Raw genomic sequence first — 16067 nt, forward strand, 5'->3', positions numbered from 1 at the left:
TTTCATGGGGAACTAAACGAAATGCAGAATGAAATTTGGGTACCGTTCTCCGTGCTCTGCCAGTACCCCCGGCCCCGCTGGGGCTGAGTAAACGCTGTGGGCAACGTGTCGCCCCGTCTGTGCCGTGCCGTGCTCCTCAGGGAATCGTCCCCCCCGGGTCTGTGCCGGGTTCAGCTCGCTATCCTGGCAGCCTTCGAACTGGGGGAGACGCCGTCGGGAATCAAATGGGAGACAAAAGGCGAAAAAGCAAACACGTTGATTTGGGTTGCTTACGGTAGCAAGAGGGAGTAATGGGTCTGTCCGTGCCTCATGCTGTCTGTCTGTGCTCGGGGAGCTTTCTCCCTCCCTGCCGCTGCCGGCTCAGCTGCTGCCCGTCCCCTCCTCGTGTCGTGGGGTCAGCCCGCGGCGCAGCGGCCGTGCCCCAGCTTCCCCGGGAAGGGCACGCAGAGCCGCTCGCTGCAGGGACAGACAGACGGGTCAGCGTTGGTGTGTGGTGCACACCCAGCTGGTTCATGGCACGTGGAGCCGTGCGGCTCTGTGCGAGGCCAGGGAAGAGCACCCCAGAGGGGACAACTGGGGTCCCATGCAACCTGGACATCCCCAAATCTCTGGGGATGAGATACCTTCATGATACGAGTCCCATCTTTACCTCCCAGAGGACCATGGTACACCCGCCCCCAGGCTGCACCCCCGCAGCACAGCTCCTGGCCAGACCCCTGCGATGCCCCAGGATGGTGGTGCCGACGAGGGATGCTGTTAATTTTCAACCTTTCTCGGCTCTCAAAAGCTCTGTCGTGGATGCTGTTTTTCTAGCAAGCAAACATATGCGGTGCTTTTGCACGATGGCTTATTTTGCTCGCAGAACAAGCAGGCACTGCATCAGCACATAAAACCCACCCAGAGCCCCTCTCCATCCCTGTTAGACTCCATCTGTGCAGGGAAGCTGGGCTGGGGTTGCTCCAACAGCCTGTTTGTTCCCGTAAGTCCCTGGTGGCTGTACGTACAGGGGTGCACACACGCTCCTGCCCGTGCCCTGGGTACGGAGCTTTTGGGGAGAGGGGCCACTGTGGGAAGGTGGTTGCAAAGCGTGAGCTGGGGAGCAGAGGGGTCCGCAATTAAAGCGGTCGTGGAGCCGCGGCAGCCGCAGGCTTTTTAACTTCCCCGGACTGTGCTAGAGATAATGGCTTTTACATCTGTTCCTGGAGGCAGCGTGGGTCTTTCTATTTATTTATTTATTTTTTGATTGTATCTGATACAGCCTCAGCGAGTAATTGAGTGTTTGAGAGTGAAAAATTATCTCTCCGGCTTGGCCCTTATCTTGACAGCAAAGCAGCACTTTTAATTTAATTTTGTTCAGAGCATGTGGGTAACAAATTCCACTAATCGCTCTGCTGTCGCCCTCCGCATCGTAACGAGCCTCTTGTTTCCCAGGAAGCGGAACATAAACACGGTGCTGGATGCAGGCGGGAGGAGGGCGAGAGTTAGTGCCGGCTGGAAAATGAAGACGCGTTTTGGTGCTGATGCTCGGCGCGCCCGTGACGCGATGGATTTGTCTCGTGGCTGGAGTAGGGGGAGGAGTGGGAGGAGGCAGGGGGTTGCGGACGTCACGCCGCCTTGGTGAAGCTCATCCACGCATGGCACTTGGCTGTGGGGGAAACTGAGGCAGGGAGGAGATATGCCCCGACTCTGGGGAGCTGTTGCAGAGCAGAGATTTTTATTCTCACCCTGTTGGGTCATTTTGCATCTATTCTAAAAATAGTGGAGGGAGGGGAAAGATGGTCTGGGTGGGGTTTTTTTTGTTTTGGTTTGGTTTTTTTGTCTTTGGAGATCCCAGGCCAGTTCCCAGATTCCAGGCAGCGGCCCAGCTCTGCCTGCAGGGTGGCGATGGGAGAGCAGGCAGGGCCTGGATGGGCAGTGTGGTGGAGGTCCAGCAGCCATGGGCAGCTCGCCGGGTGCTGAGGCATCTCCTGCCAGGTCCTGAGCTCTCCCTGGCAGCCTGGCCTCCATCGCTGCTCTCTCCTGATCTCCAAAATCAATTCAGCTGTCTGACCAGCCCTTTGCTCGCCGAGCACAATCCTCCCTGGGCTGTGACTCAACAGGAGCTATTTCATAGATAATGATTAGGTTTTTTTCTCTTTTCTCCTGTAGGAATAATGTTTCTGTTACGCTGTATTGAAAATTGCTTTCCCTCCTCCTTAAAATGAAGCCTTCCACTCAGATTTGCCTTTGTGTTTGTATATTGTAAAATTGGGACTCATTTGGAGTTTAAAACAAAAAAAGATCAGGCCTTAATTCCAGGAGAAGTGTTTCCATTGATTTGCGTGAAAGAAAATTCCAGTGCAGGCAATCTCTGACTTTAAATATGTAACTGTTTCTTTAATGTGATTTTATCTCAACCAATTCAGCACCGAGAACATGAAAGCAAAACTGACTTCATTGATTTTAATTGTCCATGCCCAGAGAAATGCAAAAAATGTAACAGCGCCAGGAGACCAAATTGGGTTTGCACAAATTCTTCCCCCTTTGCTGTGCCGGCAGAGGTCTAAGATATGCGGGCAGGAGACCCTGCCCAGGGTGACCGGGGCTGGAGGTGGTGACCCTGGTGGTGATGGGGCTGGTGGGTCAGCAAAGACCAGCATCTCAACCTGTGCCACCTCGGTCATCTCTGTTTTCCCCCCTCCCCTCTGCTGCCCCTTCCTTACCCAGTCTTCAGGGCTTTTCCTTTCCCTCCGCTTCCCCCCATCCTCCTCCTCCTCCTGATTGAAATTTGCTGGTGGCATCTCCCTGCGAGCTGCAGGTACAGTGTTTTAGAGCAAAAGGGGAGCACCACTGGCAACTGTATAAATAGGAAGTAAATACATTTATTCAGTACATGAGGCATTAAAACTCCAGGAGCGCATACAGGGCCAAGGCTCAGGCTACTGGAGGAGCGCAAGAGCTTGCCGGGGCGAGTGGTGCAGGCTGCGGTGCACACTGGAGCTCAGCTGCCAAACCCTTGGCTCGCCATGGGGTCTGGCAGCCTGACCCCGACCTCCCCACGGTGGCCGTGCCACCCCTCGGCGTCCTCCTCTCCCTGACCCCCACCCCAGGGCTGCCTTTTCTGCACCCCCCGTGCCGTACCAGAGGGCACCTCGGCTAATTGCTAGTGGGTAATTCATAAACGTTAATAGTAGTAATCTGATTCAGCATGCGGTTAGCGAGATCAAATCCTCTATAAATCCAGAAGAGTCTGATCTCACCCTTCTGCTGCACAACGCAGCCGTCTGTCCTCCTCGCTTCCCCCCCGTCCCTTCTTGTGTGTGCCCTCTCTGCCACCTTGGAGGTGAGCGGAGTCTCCCCAGGGGTCTCCCCTGGCACGAGGGGAGCAAAGCCACCACTTTGGGGCTGATCCCCATCCTGCTGACTCTGGGGCTGACGCTGGAGACAGCCCAGTGCCCAAGGCCTGACCCAGATCCAGACTGTAGATATGAGCACCATCCCTTGGGATTTGTCCAAGGCAGTGACGGAGAAGGTGCCTGCTCGTGGAGGGGCTGAGGCCAGGCGTCGTAGAGAGGGTATGCAACGAAATGCCTGCTCGTGCTCTCACCTCGCTGCTCAGATGCTGCCTGGAAGGTTCATTGCATCAGTATCCCCCCCTTTCTGAGGGAAGTGGCTCTGGGGCAGAGTGGTCCATCAAGGCTTGGTGGGGACCATGGTGCAGGAGAGCTGGGTCTGGCTGGAAGGAGGATGTCCCATCCCATCCCATGTGTCTGGTGTGTTGGAGAAAGAGGGACCATGCTGATGTGGAAGGGGTGGGGAGGCCCTGGTGCAGGGCAGGGAGGGGAGATGGGCAGCGCTGCTCCCCGGCACAGGGGTGCTCCGTGGCAAGAGCCGCCTGCCAACATCGCTGCTCGTCTTAATTGGCATTTGATTTGATTTGACATGATCTCCCACTTGTAAAACACCTTGAGATGTTTCTGTGTGTGAGGGTGTCCTGGAAACGCCGTTGTACCGTATTAATGAGCCTCCGCTGGAACACAAAGAAGGATCATTAGGAGTGCCCAACTCTGACATGCCAGCAACATCGGCGTGCGTTGGGAGCAGCACGGAGATGCGAGACGGGCTGCGGCGGGCTCGCTGCTCCCCGGGGGTGCTGCTCGCCCCACGCCGGGTGCTTCTGCATGCGGCACGGCACGGCGGCCGGGCGCTGGCGGCTGCACCGCGCGTTGCTAAGCAGTTCAGGCACTCACTGTTCTCCTGCTTGGTTTCCCCAGCCCTGTCTTCCTCGGGTGGTAGAAATACATTTTAATATCTGAGTAGCCGCGAAACATTCTGTATTATGCTATTATCTCTGGGGGGGTGGGGAAGATTGCAAAGCACTTGGCGTTTAACACCCACATATGGCTAACACCATGGGCTGTGTGCTGATAAAGATGGGGTAATTAAAGTTTATTTTTTTTATAGACTAATCTCCCAAGCATGTATTTATGAGCCTGATTTAGAAACATCATATTACCAAGAGCGCGGGATATTTGTGTTGCTCGTAAATCCATACGTGTTCTGAACATACCTTTTTTTTTTTTCCTTCCTAAATTTAGGCAGCACTGCCAGTATTAAAAAGAAATGATCTCGGAGTTTTGTTGGATTTTTTCCCCCTCTTGTCCTTTAGGTGGGCAAGGGAAAGTGTACAAAGCAGCGAGTAATTAACTGCATGAGGAAATGATATTTTAAAGGAGACACGGTGTATTTGGAGGGGCTGTTTGCAGAGTGTTTACACCAGTGGCTTTGAATTTATCTTCATCTTGCAGCAGGTGCAAAATCTTCAGGGGAATGTGGTGCTTTGCAAGCTGTTTCTGAGCTGTCTGCAGAGGGACCCGCATCTTCTCTGGTAGGCCAGAGCTGGACTAATTGGCACTGGTGTTTAAGGAAAGAAAAAAAAAATCCTGGGTGGGAAAGGTGGTGGTGGCAGGAGCCCCTCTGACCACAGCCCTGGTTACTCCTCTTGTCTTCCAGTCTAATTAAGCTGCCATTGATTGGATCACTAGCAGGAAGCATCTCGGGTATGATCCTGCCCTAAAACAGAGCAGTTTGCCTTTCCCTTCTACTTCTCTCTCCTTTGCTCTCACAGGCTGGGGGGGAGAGGTTACTTCTCCCCATTTGGAAAGAAGTAATTTCTTCTTATTCTTCATCCTCGTCGTGCGCTCACTCCTTGGGCGCAGGCTGCCTGGGTCTGCCTCCCCCAGGAGCCCCCGTGGGCCATCGCTTTCCCCCAAAACAGCCCGGCTGAGCGCTTGGGCACTCACTCTGTTGCAACCATCCAAAACCACAACAGAAACATGTTTAATTATAGAGAGGTCATCTCAATATGTGAAGGATTTATTAGGGCAGAGGAATCTGGGGAGTGAGTTTGGTCTCAGCCATGCCTGGTTGCCACCTTCCTCTTGGGCGTTTTGGACCCCACAAGACCCAAACGAAGACCTGCGTTGGGTGCTGAAGCTCTTGGGGCTCCTGAGTCCCATCAGCCATCCATGAAATCTGGCGTTCCCCCCACAGGCTTCCTCCTCTTGGTAATGGAAGTTGATGCTAGCTTGTTTGGTGGACCTGGGTCTGCAAATCCGCATTTTAAACACCTCTCTGAAAGCCTGCAGATGACAAGGAGAGGAGGGAAAGAGCAGGCTGCAGCCAGGTAGAGCTCCCATCTGCAGCATTGTGGTTTATGTGGTGCTGCCTGAGTTATGGAGCTTGGTTTGGATCCCCTCCCCAGGCCAAGGAAGGAATGGATCATTTTGTCTCACCTCTTGAACAGAAGTGTGAAGCCCTGGTGAACCTGCTGAGGTTGGTTTGGTTAGCAGTGGCTTGCTAAGAAAACATTTTCTTGTGGTTTTAGAGGCCTGGCATGAAGCTGCTTTATCTCCAGATGGGTGTTTAAACACAGCACAGGAGTGCTTCTGCTGGAGCATCAGTAGTTTGAGGAGCAGGCGATGGGATTGAAAATGGGAACCATGTCCCTCTCTTTAAAGAATGAGGGAAGGATCTGCTTTTCCAGCTGCCTCCCTTCAAACCTGGCAGCAAACTGGCCCTGAGCAATAAAGAGCTGAGCTGGAAATCCAATTTCTGCTCAAGCAGAAGACCCGTTGTTTTGGTTCAGTTGGTCAAAGCCAACATCAGGCAGTTCTAGAGGTCAATAATTAGTGCCGTGATGGAAACGACTGGGGAGCAGGAGACTTGTAGCACATTGTCCTTTTCCTTGGGCAGCCAAACTCAAACTCATTGAGCTGTTATGGGCTTTTTGCTGTTGTAAGCTCCTGGGCCCCTCTCCTTTTAGTCACAGGGAAAGAAGCAGCCACATGGACTGATGGGGATGGGAGCTCCCAGATCCTAATTCCTCCAGCTCCACTCCAGCTGCAGAATGGTGAAAGCTGCCATCATACCTGTGATTCAGGCTCTTTGTGAAAAGGGGATAATACTTGTCTAACTCGTAAGGGATTTGCGATTTATTGTTTGCAAAGCACTTTAAGACCCTGGATTGAAAGGTGATTTATAATGGTGAAATCCAGTGTTCTCTGGTCTATTGTATACTTGGCTGTGTCCAATTACCCTGATGGAGGCTTTTTTCCTTGTTTTTTCTTTTTTCTTTCTCTTTTTTCTTTTTGCATTTGTGTAGTAACTTCAAGCAAATGCAGGGTTTGTGGCAGGCACAGTACGCCCAGCGAGAGGATGAGTTTGCCTCCCAAGGAGGTGCTAGCTTGTGCTGATGATATGAATAAAGATTGGGAAGAAAAAAAAGGGGATCGCAAGGTGAAGGGCGCAGGAGATCATCGATAAAGCTGTGAAACAGGGGTGCGAAGGCTGTTTAGATGATGTATGCATAAGGAAATTAAAAGATGCTTCATAAATAATCAATTTGCATACTCCTGTTGGTCGCAGTGATGGGGGTATTTTCCAGCAGATCAGCCACTTCTCCTGCCCTGCAAATGCTGCAGCCTGGGACGCTTTGGTGGGACACGCTGCCCTGCCTGGAAAACGCAGGTCATGTCGAGCGTGAGATCCTTGCCCTGGCACCAGCACCTCTAACAGCGGCTTCGGTCAAATTACAGGGTGTGCAAGTGCTAACTTGCTGGATGTATTTCCTGTTCAATTTTCAAACTGATGCTTTTTAAATCTCACTTTGCTGATGAGATGGCGAGGGACGGAGAGCAAGGGGGGAGAGGCTGGATTGACTTCCAAAAATAAATAAGCGTCCTCGCCTGAATCCTGAGCAGGGATGCGGTCAGGAATGCCGGGAGCTTGGTCATTTCAGCTGCACCATAATAAACTGTTCAGCGGCTGGGGTTAATTGCTGGGCTGTGCCCTCTCCTTGGCATTGCCATACACCCCAAGTGGCTTTTAATCGGCGTCCCGAGCACCAGAGAAGGCTGCTCTGCGAGATGTCTGTCGTTAGCTTTGAGCGAGGCGGAGTGCTGGTGCGAGGTGTCGGACAAGGTGGCCGTGGGGGACGTGGTGCAGTTGGAGCAGCGGCGGGACACCCCTCGGGTCTGGAGAGGCCGGGCAGGGAGGGAGCAGTGGTGCCCCAAGCCGTGGTCTGCAGGGCTGCTCCCTTCTTGGGCAGTAGAGACCTGTTGGTGGGGTAGCGGTGGCCTGGGGACAGTTTGTCCTGGTCATCTCCATCAGTGGAGGGTCTCATCTGGACACGTGGGTGCTCCTGGCCTGTGCCCAGCAAAAGCATCCGAATCTCCTGGGGCAGCCGGGTCTCTCCCGATGACTCTGTATTGCCCAGCTTCACTCCCTTCCCTGCGGAGTTTGGGGGTTGCTCTGTTCCACCCAACTGCAGTTGACAGTGATTCAGTCATCTTAATGTCACGCTGCTCCACGAGGGTTTCCCGGTGGGTTTGTACCTGCTGCTGGCCTCTAGACCTGCAGATGCTCGAGCTCCTTGTTGGCTTTCACCTAATGCTTCAAAAAAAATCCAAATAAAATAGAAGCCACCAACCAAGCCTGGCTGAGTGTGCAGGTCTGAGCAGAGCCACAGGGCGATGGGATCCCTGCAGCCTCACAGGATTATTCCTTGGTGCAGACCTCCCTTAGCGCTGGTGCCAGGCACATGGCCTTCAAGAGGAGGGATGGCAGTCTGAGAGTGACCCACGTGCTGTGCAGGTGCCCACTGGGGACGGGGCAGGCTGGGTGCCTGCTTCGGTGGCTGGCTTTCATGTGTCAGAAAATATTGAGCTGCTTTGTGCGAGATGCCATGAGCTTCTGCGCCTGACAAAATAAAACTTGTTTTGTAGTATCTCCTGCCTGTCAAAAGCAGCTGGCTCTGTAGGTCGCTTTGTTGTTCAGTGTAGCCCCCCTGTGATGACTGAATATTTATATATATTTGTGTAAATAATTAAAACTTATTGGTGCTATATAACATCTACAGGTGGAGATTTCTCCTGGTGTTAAGGGAAAGCAAATGATGCCATAGTCCAGGCAGCCCTTGGATTTGGCTTGATTATTTTTTGTGACTTGACAAGATTTGCCAAATAAACCATGGCTGATGAGAAGTGACGGCGGCTTCGCCAGGGGAGCCTGGCAGGGGTGGTGAATGGCTCCAGGGAGGGAGGGTTCCCAGGGAGAGGGTCTGTACTGGGCTCTGAGCAGGTTTTCTCTCTCCTCTAGGAAAATATAGCCCCCAAGATGGACGTAACTCAGTGAGTGAAACAACACGAATGTTAAAAACCCAGCCAAACAAGGCGTGATGGGAATGATGGGATTTGCAGACCTTGGGAGCTCTTCCAGTGCTACTGAGCTGACGTCTTTGTTTTCAATGCCTGCCCTTCCCTGGGGTTGGGGCTCTCCTGCATCCACGCAGGGAAGGGGGGACGCCGAGCGAGCCCCTGGTACAATTTTGCCTTTTGGCCACCCACCCTTCTCTCTGCCTTCCAGGTTCGATGAAGAGCCCCGTCAACAAGACGGCGCTGACCCTGATCGCGGTCAGCTCCTGCGTCCTGGCCGTGGTGTGCGGCTCCCAGCTCTCCTGCCCGCTGACCGTCAAGGTGACGCTTCACGTACCTGAGCACTTCATCGCAGATGGTAAGACCTTCCGGGGACTCGGACCTCGCTGCCCCACCGGGCGTGTTTGGGACGTGGGGGTCCCTCTCTTTGGGAATTGCCCCAGCTGTGTTCAGCTGCAGGGATCCCCCTTCCCAGAGGAGCAAAGCACATCTGCGAGCCTGAGGCCAAAATCTCAATCGTGTATTATTATTATTATTATTATTATTTATTATTTATTGTGTCTGATGGATATTCCTGTTTTCCTCCAAACTTGCTGACAGGCCCTGGGAGCCTGCACAGACAGACAGATGTCTCCTACCCTGCAGCAGCAAAGCTGCTTGTCCCAGCCCCTTGCAGCAGCACAGAGTGAAATTGCTAGGGTTTGAGCAAAGACAGAGATGCTTTGAAAAATTAGACGAGGGCTGCTGTCACTATTTATTGCTTTCTCCAACTGGGTTCCTTGCGTTTGTTGTGTTTCACTGACCTTTTCTTTATAATGTGCAGTGAGCGTCGAGTGCAAGTTTTCGGTAACACGAGGGCAAATTTCATTTTCTTCCAGCAGACGGGACCCATTATTCAGTCGGTTCCAATTCCTCAGCTCCTGCACTCGTCTCACTGCTTGGGGCATGTGGAAGGGGCACTTTTTCTCTGCCAGAAACGTGCCGCATGGAGCTGGTGCATCCCCAGCTGCCGGGATGTCCCAGCGTGGCCAGCTCCTCTACAGCCCCCCACTTTGGGGGCTGGGATGGAGGACAGCTCTTGGAGGGATTAATATTTTGGGGAGAAGGTAGATGGTTAAAGAGGTGCAGCAGCAGGGGGTGATGGAGAGGGGCTTAAGCCATCACCCTGTGGCAGGGAGGGGCTCGCCAGCGTGTTAGCAGGGCTGAATCCTACTTCAAAGAGTGGTTTCTTCTTGGCCATGATACACATTTGTAGGACATTGCCTGCACTGCAACGCTGACAGAGCACGTGCTCTCCCCAGCCCCACCCCTGACCCTCTCTGCCTCGTTAACCCCGCTCCTATGTCTGCGCCTAACGATGCTTATGGGACGGGTGTTGTGTGCAGCGGGTTGATGCCCCCGTGCTGGTGTGCCAGGGTGCTTCTGCTCTGATCCCCAAGGATGCTCCTTAGCTGCTGACTCTGGAAATTACAACCCAGTCTCTGGGTTCATGGGCTATCCCAGTGGTCAGAGCTTGGTCCTTAAAGGAAAGGGAGGAGAGTGTCTACTTTGTGGCCTCAGTTTAGAGGAACTGAACTTCAGTGGAGTGGAGACATGAAAAAGGCGTAACTTGAAACAAGGGACTTGTCTACACCTTGACTTGTTTCTAAAAGACTTTTAGGATTGTCCAGGCTGCACATAAATATTCTGAAGACTTCACAGATCGTTATTCCAAGTAGCTGGAGAACAGAAACTCTTTTTGCACTTGGGAAATGAGGTTGCTCCAGTGTTAACTCATGTCCCTTTGAGATGGGCACTGGCCAGTTCACCACTTGGACTGGGAGTTAACAACTGGGTTTGGTACTTGCTGAAGGTTGGCCAGGAAGGCAGCGATGGAGACAGGACATCGGCATCCTGCTCCCGGCCTGCAGTTCTGGCCCGGGGAAGACAGCATGTCCTCAAGAAAGAAAATAAACCAAAATGCAATGAGACTCTGTAGAATGAAAGTGAAAAGCTGAGCCTGTGCTTGTCACCGGGAAGGGGGTGGCAATGCAAATTATGCAAATATGGAGAACACTCGAATGGAAATGACAATGAAATACCAATAAAACAGATTAATATCCTTGAAACTGGGGGAAATGGGATGATCTCCAGTCCCGACTTAATGACTTTTCTGAAGAGAAAGTGGCAAGAGGACTGGTAAAAACGGTTTGGAGAAGAATTAAAATGAGCTTTGTAATGAAACTGTAAAATATAATTACAAACTGCGAAAACTTTTTTAATATTTTTTATGAGAAACAGTCAGATTCTTCACATAGAAGCAGCCAAGACATTTTGCAGTGGCTATCACTTTTACTGAAATCTCATCATTTTATGTGATGGCAGTCCCTTGCCTGGGAAGAGAAAAGCTCTTAAAGTTGTCCTTTCTTTTTGAATAACAACAAATCCCAAGGCAGCACCCAACTGGCAGCAAAATATTATAAAACATTTAAAGACATCACAGAACTGAGCCGGGTTGGGAAATTTTAATGATACCCAGGAAGAACGTGGCTGGCTGTGTTTGCAGACGCTTGGCACCCAGAGTCTTACGCTGCTGGAAAATAGGGGACTTGCTCCTCCCTGGCAATCTCCTGGGTGGGTTTAAACCTGCTTTTTGCCTGGGTGCAAAAGGGGGTTGGCGTGGGCATCGCCACATGAGTGAAGCGACGGCAGACCTGATGTCTTTGGCCTGGCCGAGGCTGGGAGCTTTGAACAGTCTTAAACCAGCCTCTCACGTGGCAGCTGATGGTGCGCACCATGTCTTGTAAATGTTGCCGTGCACTTAAATAGCCCGGTTCCTGAAGCTGTTCTCTTTTGTATTTTGCATGATGATAAGGCAGGCTCTGCAAGAAGGCAGGGATGGTGCATTCACGGGACATGTTCCCGTGCGAGAGAAGGGTGCCCTCTCGTTCCTTTTTGAAATGCGCTATTTCAATAGATGCCAGTAGCCAAGGAAAATCTTAAAGCGGAGCAGCTACCAACACCTCTGCAGGAAAAGCTGAACAAAGGCAGAGGCTGAAAGAAATCCCTCTCCTAGCAGATGAAAACTCATCTTTGAAGGAAACTTTAAATAGGCGCCAGCCAGCTCCAGTGCACTGGGAGCCAAAGCCAAGTTGGGAAAAGGAGGAGGGGAGAAAGCCCCACCAAATATCTTCAGCCTCAGAGGCAAGCAGCTTTCCCCTCTGCTGTGAGCAGCTGTGTTAGAGAAAGAAGCTCCCGAGCCCGCTGGAGTCGCAGGATGGGAACGGGGAGGGGAAGGACTGGGACCAAAAGCCAACTGGCAGCAAAGGCTGGGAGAATATATTCCAAGCAGCAGTATTAGCAACCAGCCAGTCTCTGTTGCCCTTCTTTCTCTCTCTCGGTTCATTTTCTTCCTTTTGTTCATTTGATGGGGTTCCCCCCCACCCCCCAGCCTCTCTCCCCTCTGAGCAATTATTGCCTGGTTTGTACAGCTGCTCTGCCTTCATTTCACAGGGCGGCCAAATCCAGGAAAGCCTGGCAGAAGCTGCCGTGCTCTTTGCTGCTGTGGCTGGCAGGGGAAGGCTGGGGGCCTCGTGCCTCCGAGAAGGGTCGGTGCCTCTAAATCTTCTCTTAGGATGCGATGGTGGGAGCATCCTTTCTTCCCTTCTGCTGCTCCAGGGCATTGTGTTTCAGGGCAGCCTCTGCCTGCACTGAGCAGAAGGCATCGTTCTGATTTCAGAGGCGGCTCAGATTTATAGAAAGACTCATAGTGGCTTTTATGAGGGTATGGAAATGCAAAGCATTATTTAAAGGACCCTTTAGCAGTGTCAAAGGGGGGAAGAAAGGAAAGAGAGCCCCTCCATCTGAGCAATAAAACCCCTTATGAATATGTGAGCCACTCAGCTCCATACATTGAATAGTTGTTGGGGTTTTTTTTCTTTCTTGTAAGTAATCATTCAAAAAGTAGAGATACAGCAGTGGGGAGCGGCTTGCAGGGAAGGCAGGGCTGGAGAAAGATACCCTAGAGGACTCAGCCTGGAGTACGTCCTTGCTGCACAACAGTTTGAAATATAGTATCAATTAAAGCTTCCCATTTTTACAGCCTGCGAAGAAGTTATATATGGTGTGGGTGGATGTTTGTATCTGGATACTTTAGTGGGAGAGGTAGGTGAGATCCTCCGGTGCGTACAGAAGGAAGCAAGAGCTACATTTAGCTAGGGGCTTGTAGGGCTTCGTTTTATAAGTGGAAATAAAGTAAAGGGCATAAAGCAGGTTTCTGTCACTTCAAAGACATCTCAGGGCATTCGCAACCACCTTCCCTCCTCTTCTGAGATGCGTGCCAGAGGAGATGTGGTAATCCCTCTGTCTGAAACCTCGCTGAACTGCGGACTGGCTGGTTTATGGAGGTCAGCGAGCAGAGGCACCGCAGCCGCAGGCACTGTCCTTGCGGTGGGCTCTGCTCCCAGCCGCCTGCGTTTCTGCTTCATCCCTCCTGCAAACGTGGATAAATCCCCCCAGGACGAACGTTGCCCTGCAAGCAATGCGGGGAGGAAAACAAACCCGGTCCCACCCCGTGCAAAGCCAGGAGAGCAGTGGGAGGTGGAATTGTCGCTCGAGACCGTGCATTGGGTTTGAGTGTCGGACAAGATGGCAGAGTTGGAGGAAGCTTCTTTGTGGCTTCTTTTTATTTTTTTCTTTTAAGCTTCGTGTGTCTGCATCCGAACGTTGATGTTCTGTGATTGTCACGCAGCTGATCAGTAACCGTTTCATCTGAAGATTATTTCCTACCTTCCCACCACCACTGTTTCCACCAAGACACCAGTGGAATTGGATGCTGCTATTAGCAGCTTGTGTTAATTTTCCCCGAAGATTGCCGGAGATCTGCAGACTGCAATTGTTGGACTCGCAACAACTTCTCATTTTGGTTTTAATTAAATGTGTTGCTTTAAATTGTTTGCTTTTGACATCTCCTGCTCAATCTTACACAGCTCTCAGAGGTGACCAGGCATTAGCTTGTGTCCTCAGGCGCTTGCCCGCGCGTGTGCTCAGCGCGTGCTGCGCATGAGGGTGCAGAGAAATGAGCAGCAGGAGGTGGTGAACCGGCTGCCTCCCTGTTCCTTTTTACAGCAAGGAAAAGCTGGAGATGCTCTTTGATTTACATGTGAAGCACCCCAGGTTTATACCAGAAGGATGGAGAAAGGGATCTGATGTCAAAGGTATCATCTGAGCTTTCAGAGAAATGCTGCCTTTGGGGTCCCCCATGTTCTCCAGCTGGTCCCAGCCCCACCAGCCCCATCTGAAATCAGCAGGGGGAATGGAAATCAGATTTGTCTTGTGCTGTTTTCTTCCCCTGGAGTCATTGTGCTGCAGAGGTACCTGTTGTGCTGTATGGAGACCTGGGTCAGGGCTTTGGCAGAAGCGATACTTTCCTGTTGCAGACTCGGTGCCAGGTCTGGCTGACCCAGAACCCACGTGTTTCTGGTAAGGTGCCCGTGTTTGGGGGGCAGCTTTACAGATTGCATTTAATTCTGTCAGCTCTTAATCACCAGGTCACCTCCATGTCTGCATTACAGCTCACTCCTGTTCCTGCGCCTGTTTGGCTGGCAAGAAAATGTGAGCAAATGGCTGCAGCGTTACCAGACATGAACTCTAAATATTAACATCAATTTATAAACAGTATCAGCGTGGATCAAAGGGATTCCAAGACGGTTTTACGGCGTGAATGCACTTTGCATGAAGAACTAATAAGATTCTGGAGGCTGAAGTACATCATGTTTTTATCGTGCCTTTGACAGGCTTGTGATCCTGCGCTCAGTTCTTCCCCGAGCTGGCCCAGCTCCCCCAGCCACGTGCCTGCCAGCAGCGCGCCCGGCTGCCGGGACAGCTCGGTTTGCGAGGGAAGGCAAATGCCTCATCCTTTCTCCTTTGCAGGACTCATTGGAACAAAGCAGTGGGGATTGGTGTTGATATTTGGATGTTGTCAGCAGGGGCCAGGTCAGAGCTGGGAGCTGTTGTAGCCCGAGAGAGGCGGGATGTGCCCACCACTGGGGAGGTGGCATCCAGTGCCTGCTGAGCTTCTACCAACACCATTTACCCTCTAATTTGGGAGGGATGGTTAGGGAAAGCTACAGTAAGGCACAACATCTTTGACCAACTAACCTGCTCCCTTCCTAGATGGAAAGATGCAAACATTAACTTCTGCATCTGCAGGATGAGACCCTGCCTGCCTGCTTGCAGCATGGTGGTGGCTCAGTCCCGGGAAGCTGGCTTAGGCCACGCTTGCTTTCGAGCAAGAATTCATGGGGTACCTGCAGCAGCAATGATGCAGCAATGAGGTGAGGATTTTTGAGGCTGCATAGCTAGGAATGTGCTGCTTCACTTTATCATTCTCCCAACAAGTAGCATTGCTGGTGTGCAGTCTCTCGGTGAGTGGGTGGTAGCTCGCCTCGGTCCCGTGGTGTATTAACTTTGCACGTGCTGCCTTTTGGTTGTGTTTTCTGCCATCCTGGGAGGACGTTTGGTCTTGGTGCTGGCTGAAAAATCTCTGTTCACACATGCTTTATGTTTTTTAAAGCTTATCATAACTCATCCATTGTATACTTTGTGATGCGATTAGATTTAAGGTGGATTTCCCCAAACCCTTGTCCAAAATCTAGAGAGCATCACTGAGAAAGAGCCCCAGGCTGGAGCGTGGGAGTTGGGAGATAAAGAGCATTAAGGAGAAGCTTTTCTTTAGGAGTCTAATGTCTGTCTCAGCCATTGCTGGCCCAGATGCCTACTAAGGACAGAGATGTGCTGTTACTAACACCTGCACGATTATATTGTGTAATAATGCCGTGGGAGATCTCATTGCAGTGTGAGCTTGACCACAAGGCAGGGGTGGGAAGATGCCATCTTCCTTGGGTTTGGGAAAAGTTGGCCGCGTCATCACGTGCTGTATAAAGTTAAATACATGCGTTGCTTGTCAGAAGTTCAGCCCTGGCAAAATCAAGACTGACTGCCAAGAAAACCCAAAGAAAGAGTCTGTCAGAATTATCAAGAAAGTACAATTTAACAATTAAAATGTAACCCTGCTCCTCCCACAGGAAAGATGCTTCTAGTCTGAGCTATAATTACATACAGATTTGTATCACTAATTTGCTTCTGCTTTGCCAGAGTGAAAAAGCTCTGGCAGGACTGACAGCATTTCTAAGGGATGGGGGTCTCTGGGTTTGATCAGCAGTGGGTTGGGGAGCGCTGGCGTGAGCCGCCCACGGCCGTGCAAGTAGCTTGTGTGCTGAAAATACGTCCTTGAGTCAAGCACTGTGCGCAATATAAAGTGTATGCACCTTGGCTGATGGAAGAGTAAATGAAAGGAATGTCTATAGGCTTTTGTTGTTTTAAAAACTCGCTATC

The 16067-nt window shown here is 51.5% G+C and overlaps 1 protein-coding gene across 2 annotated transcripts in view; it reads left to right on the forward strand.

Moving 5' to 3' along the window:
* The window catches only part of ASTN2 (astrotactin 2), a 361642-nt gene that overhangs the window by 125612 nt on the left and 219963 nt on the right, over positions 1–16067 (forward strand). For both annotated transcript variants that reach the window (XM_052814689.1, XM_052814688.1), the window contains exon 6: positions 8905–9051. In XM_052814689.1, the coding sequence (XP_052670649.1) occupies positions 8905–9051 (147 nt within the window). The remainder of the gene's footprint in view (positions 1–8904; positions 9052–16067) is intronic.

Source organism: Harpia harpyja, chromosome 19, assembly GCF_026419915.1.
Source record: "Harpia harpyja isolate bHarHar1 chromosome 19, bHarHar1 primary haplotype, whole genome shotgun sequence".
In the NCBI taxonomy this organism is placed as follows: domain Eukaryota; kingdom Metazoa; phylum Chordata; class Aves; order Accipitriformes; family Accipitridae; genus Harpia; species Harpia harpyja.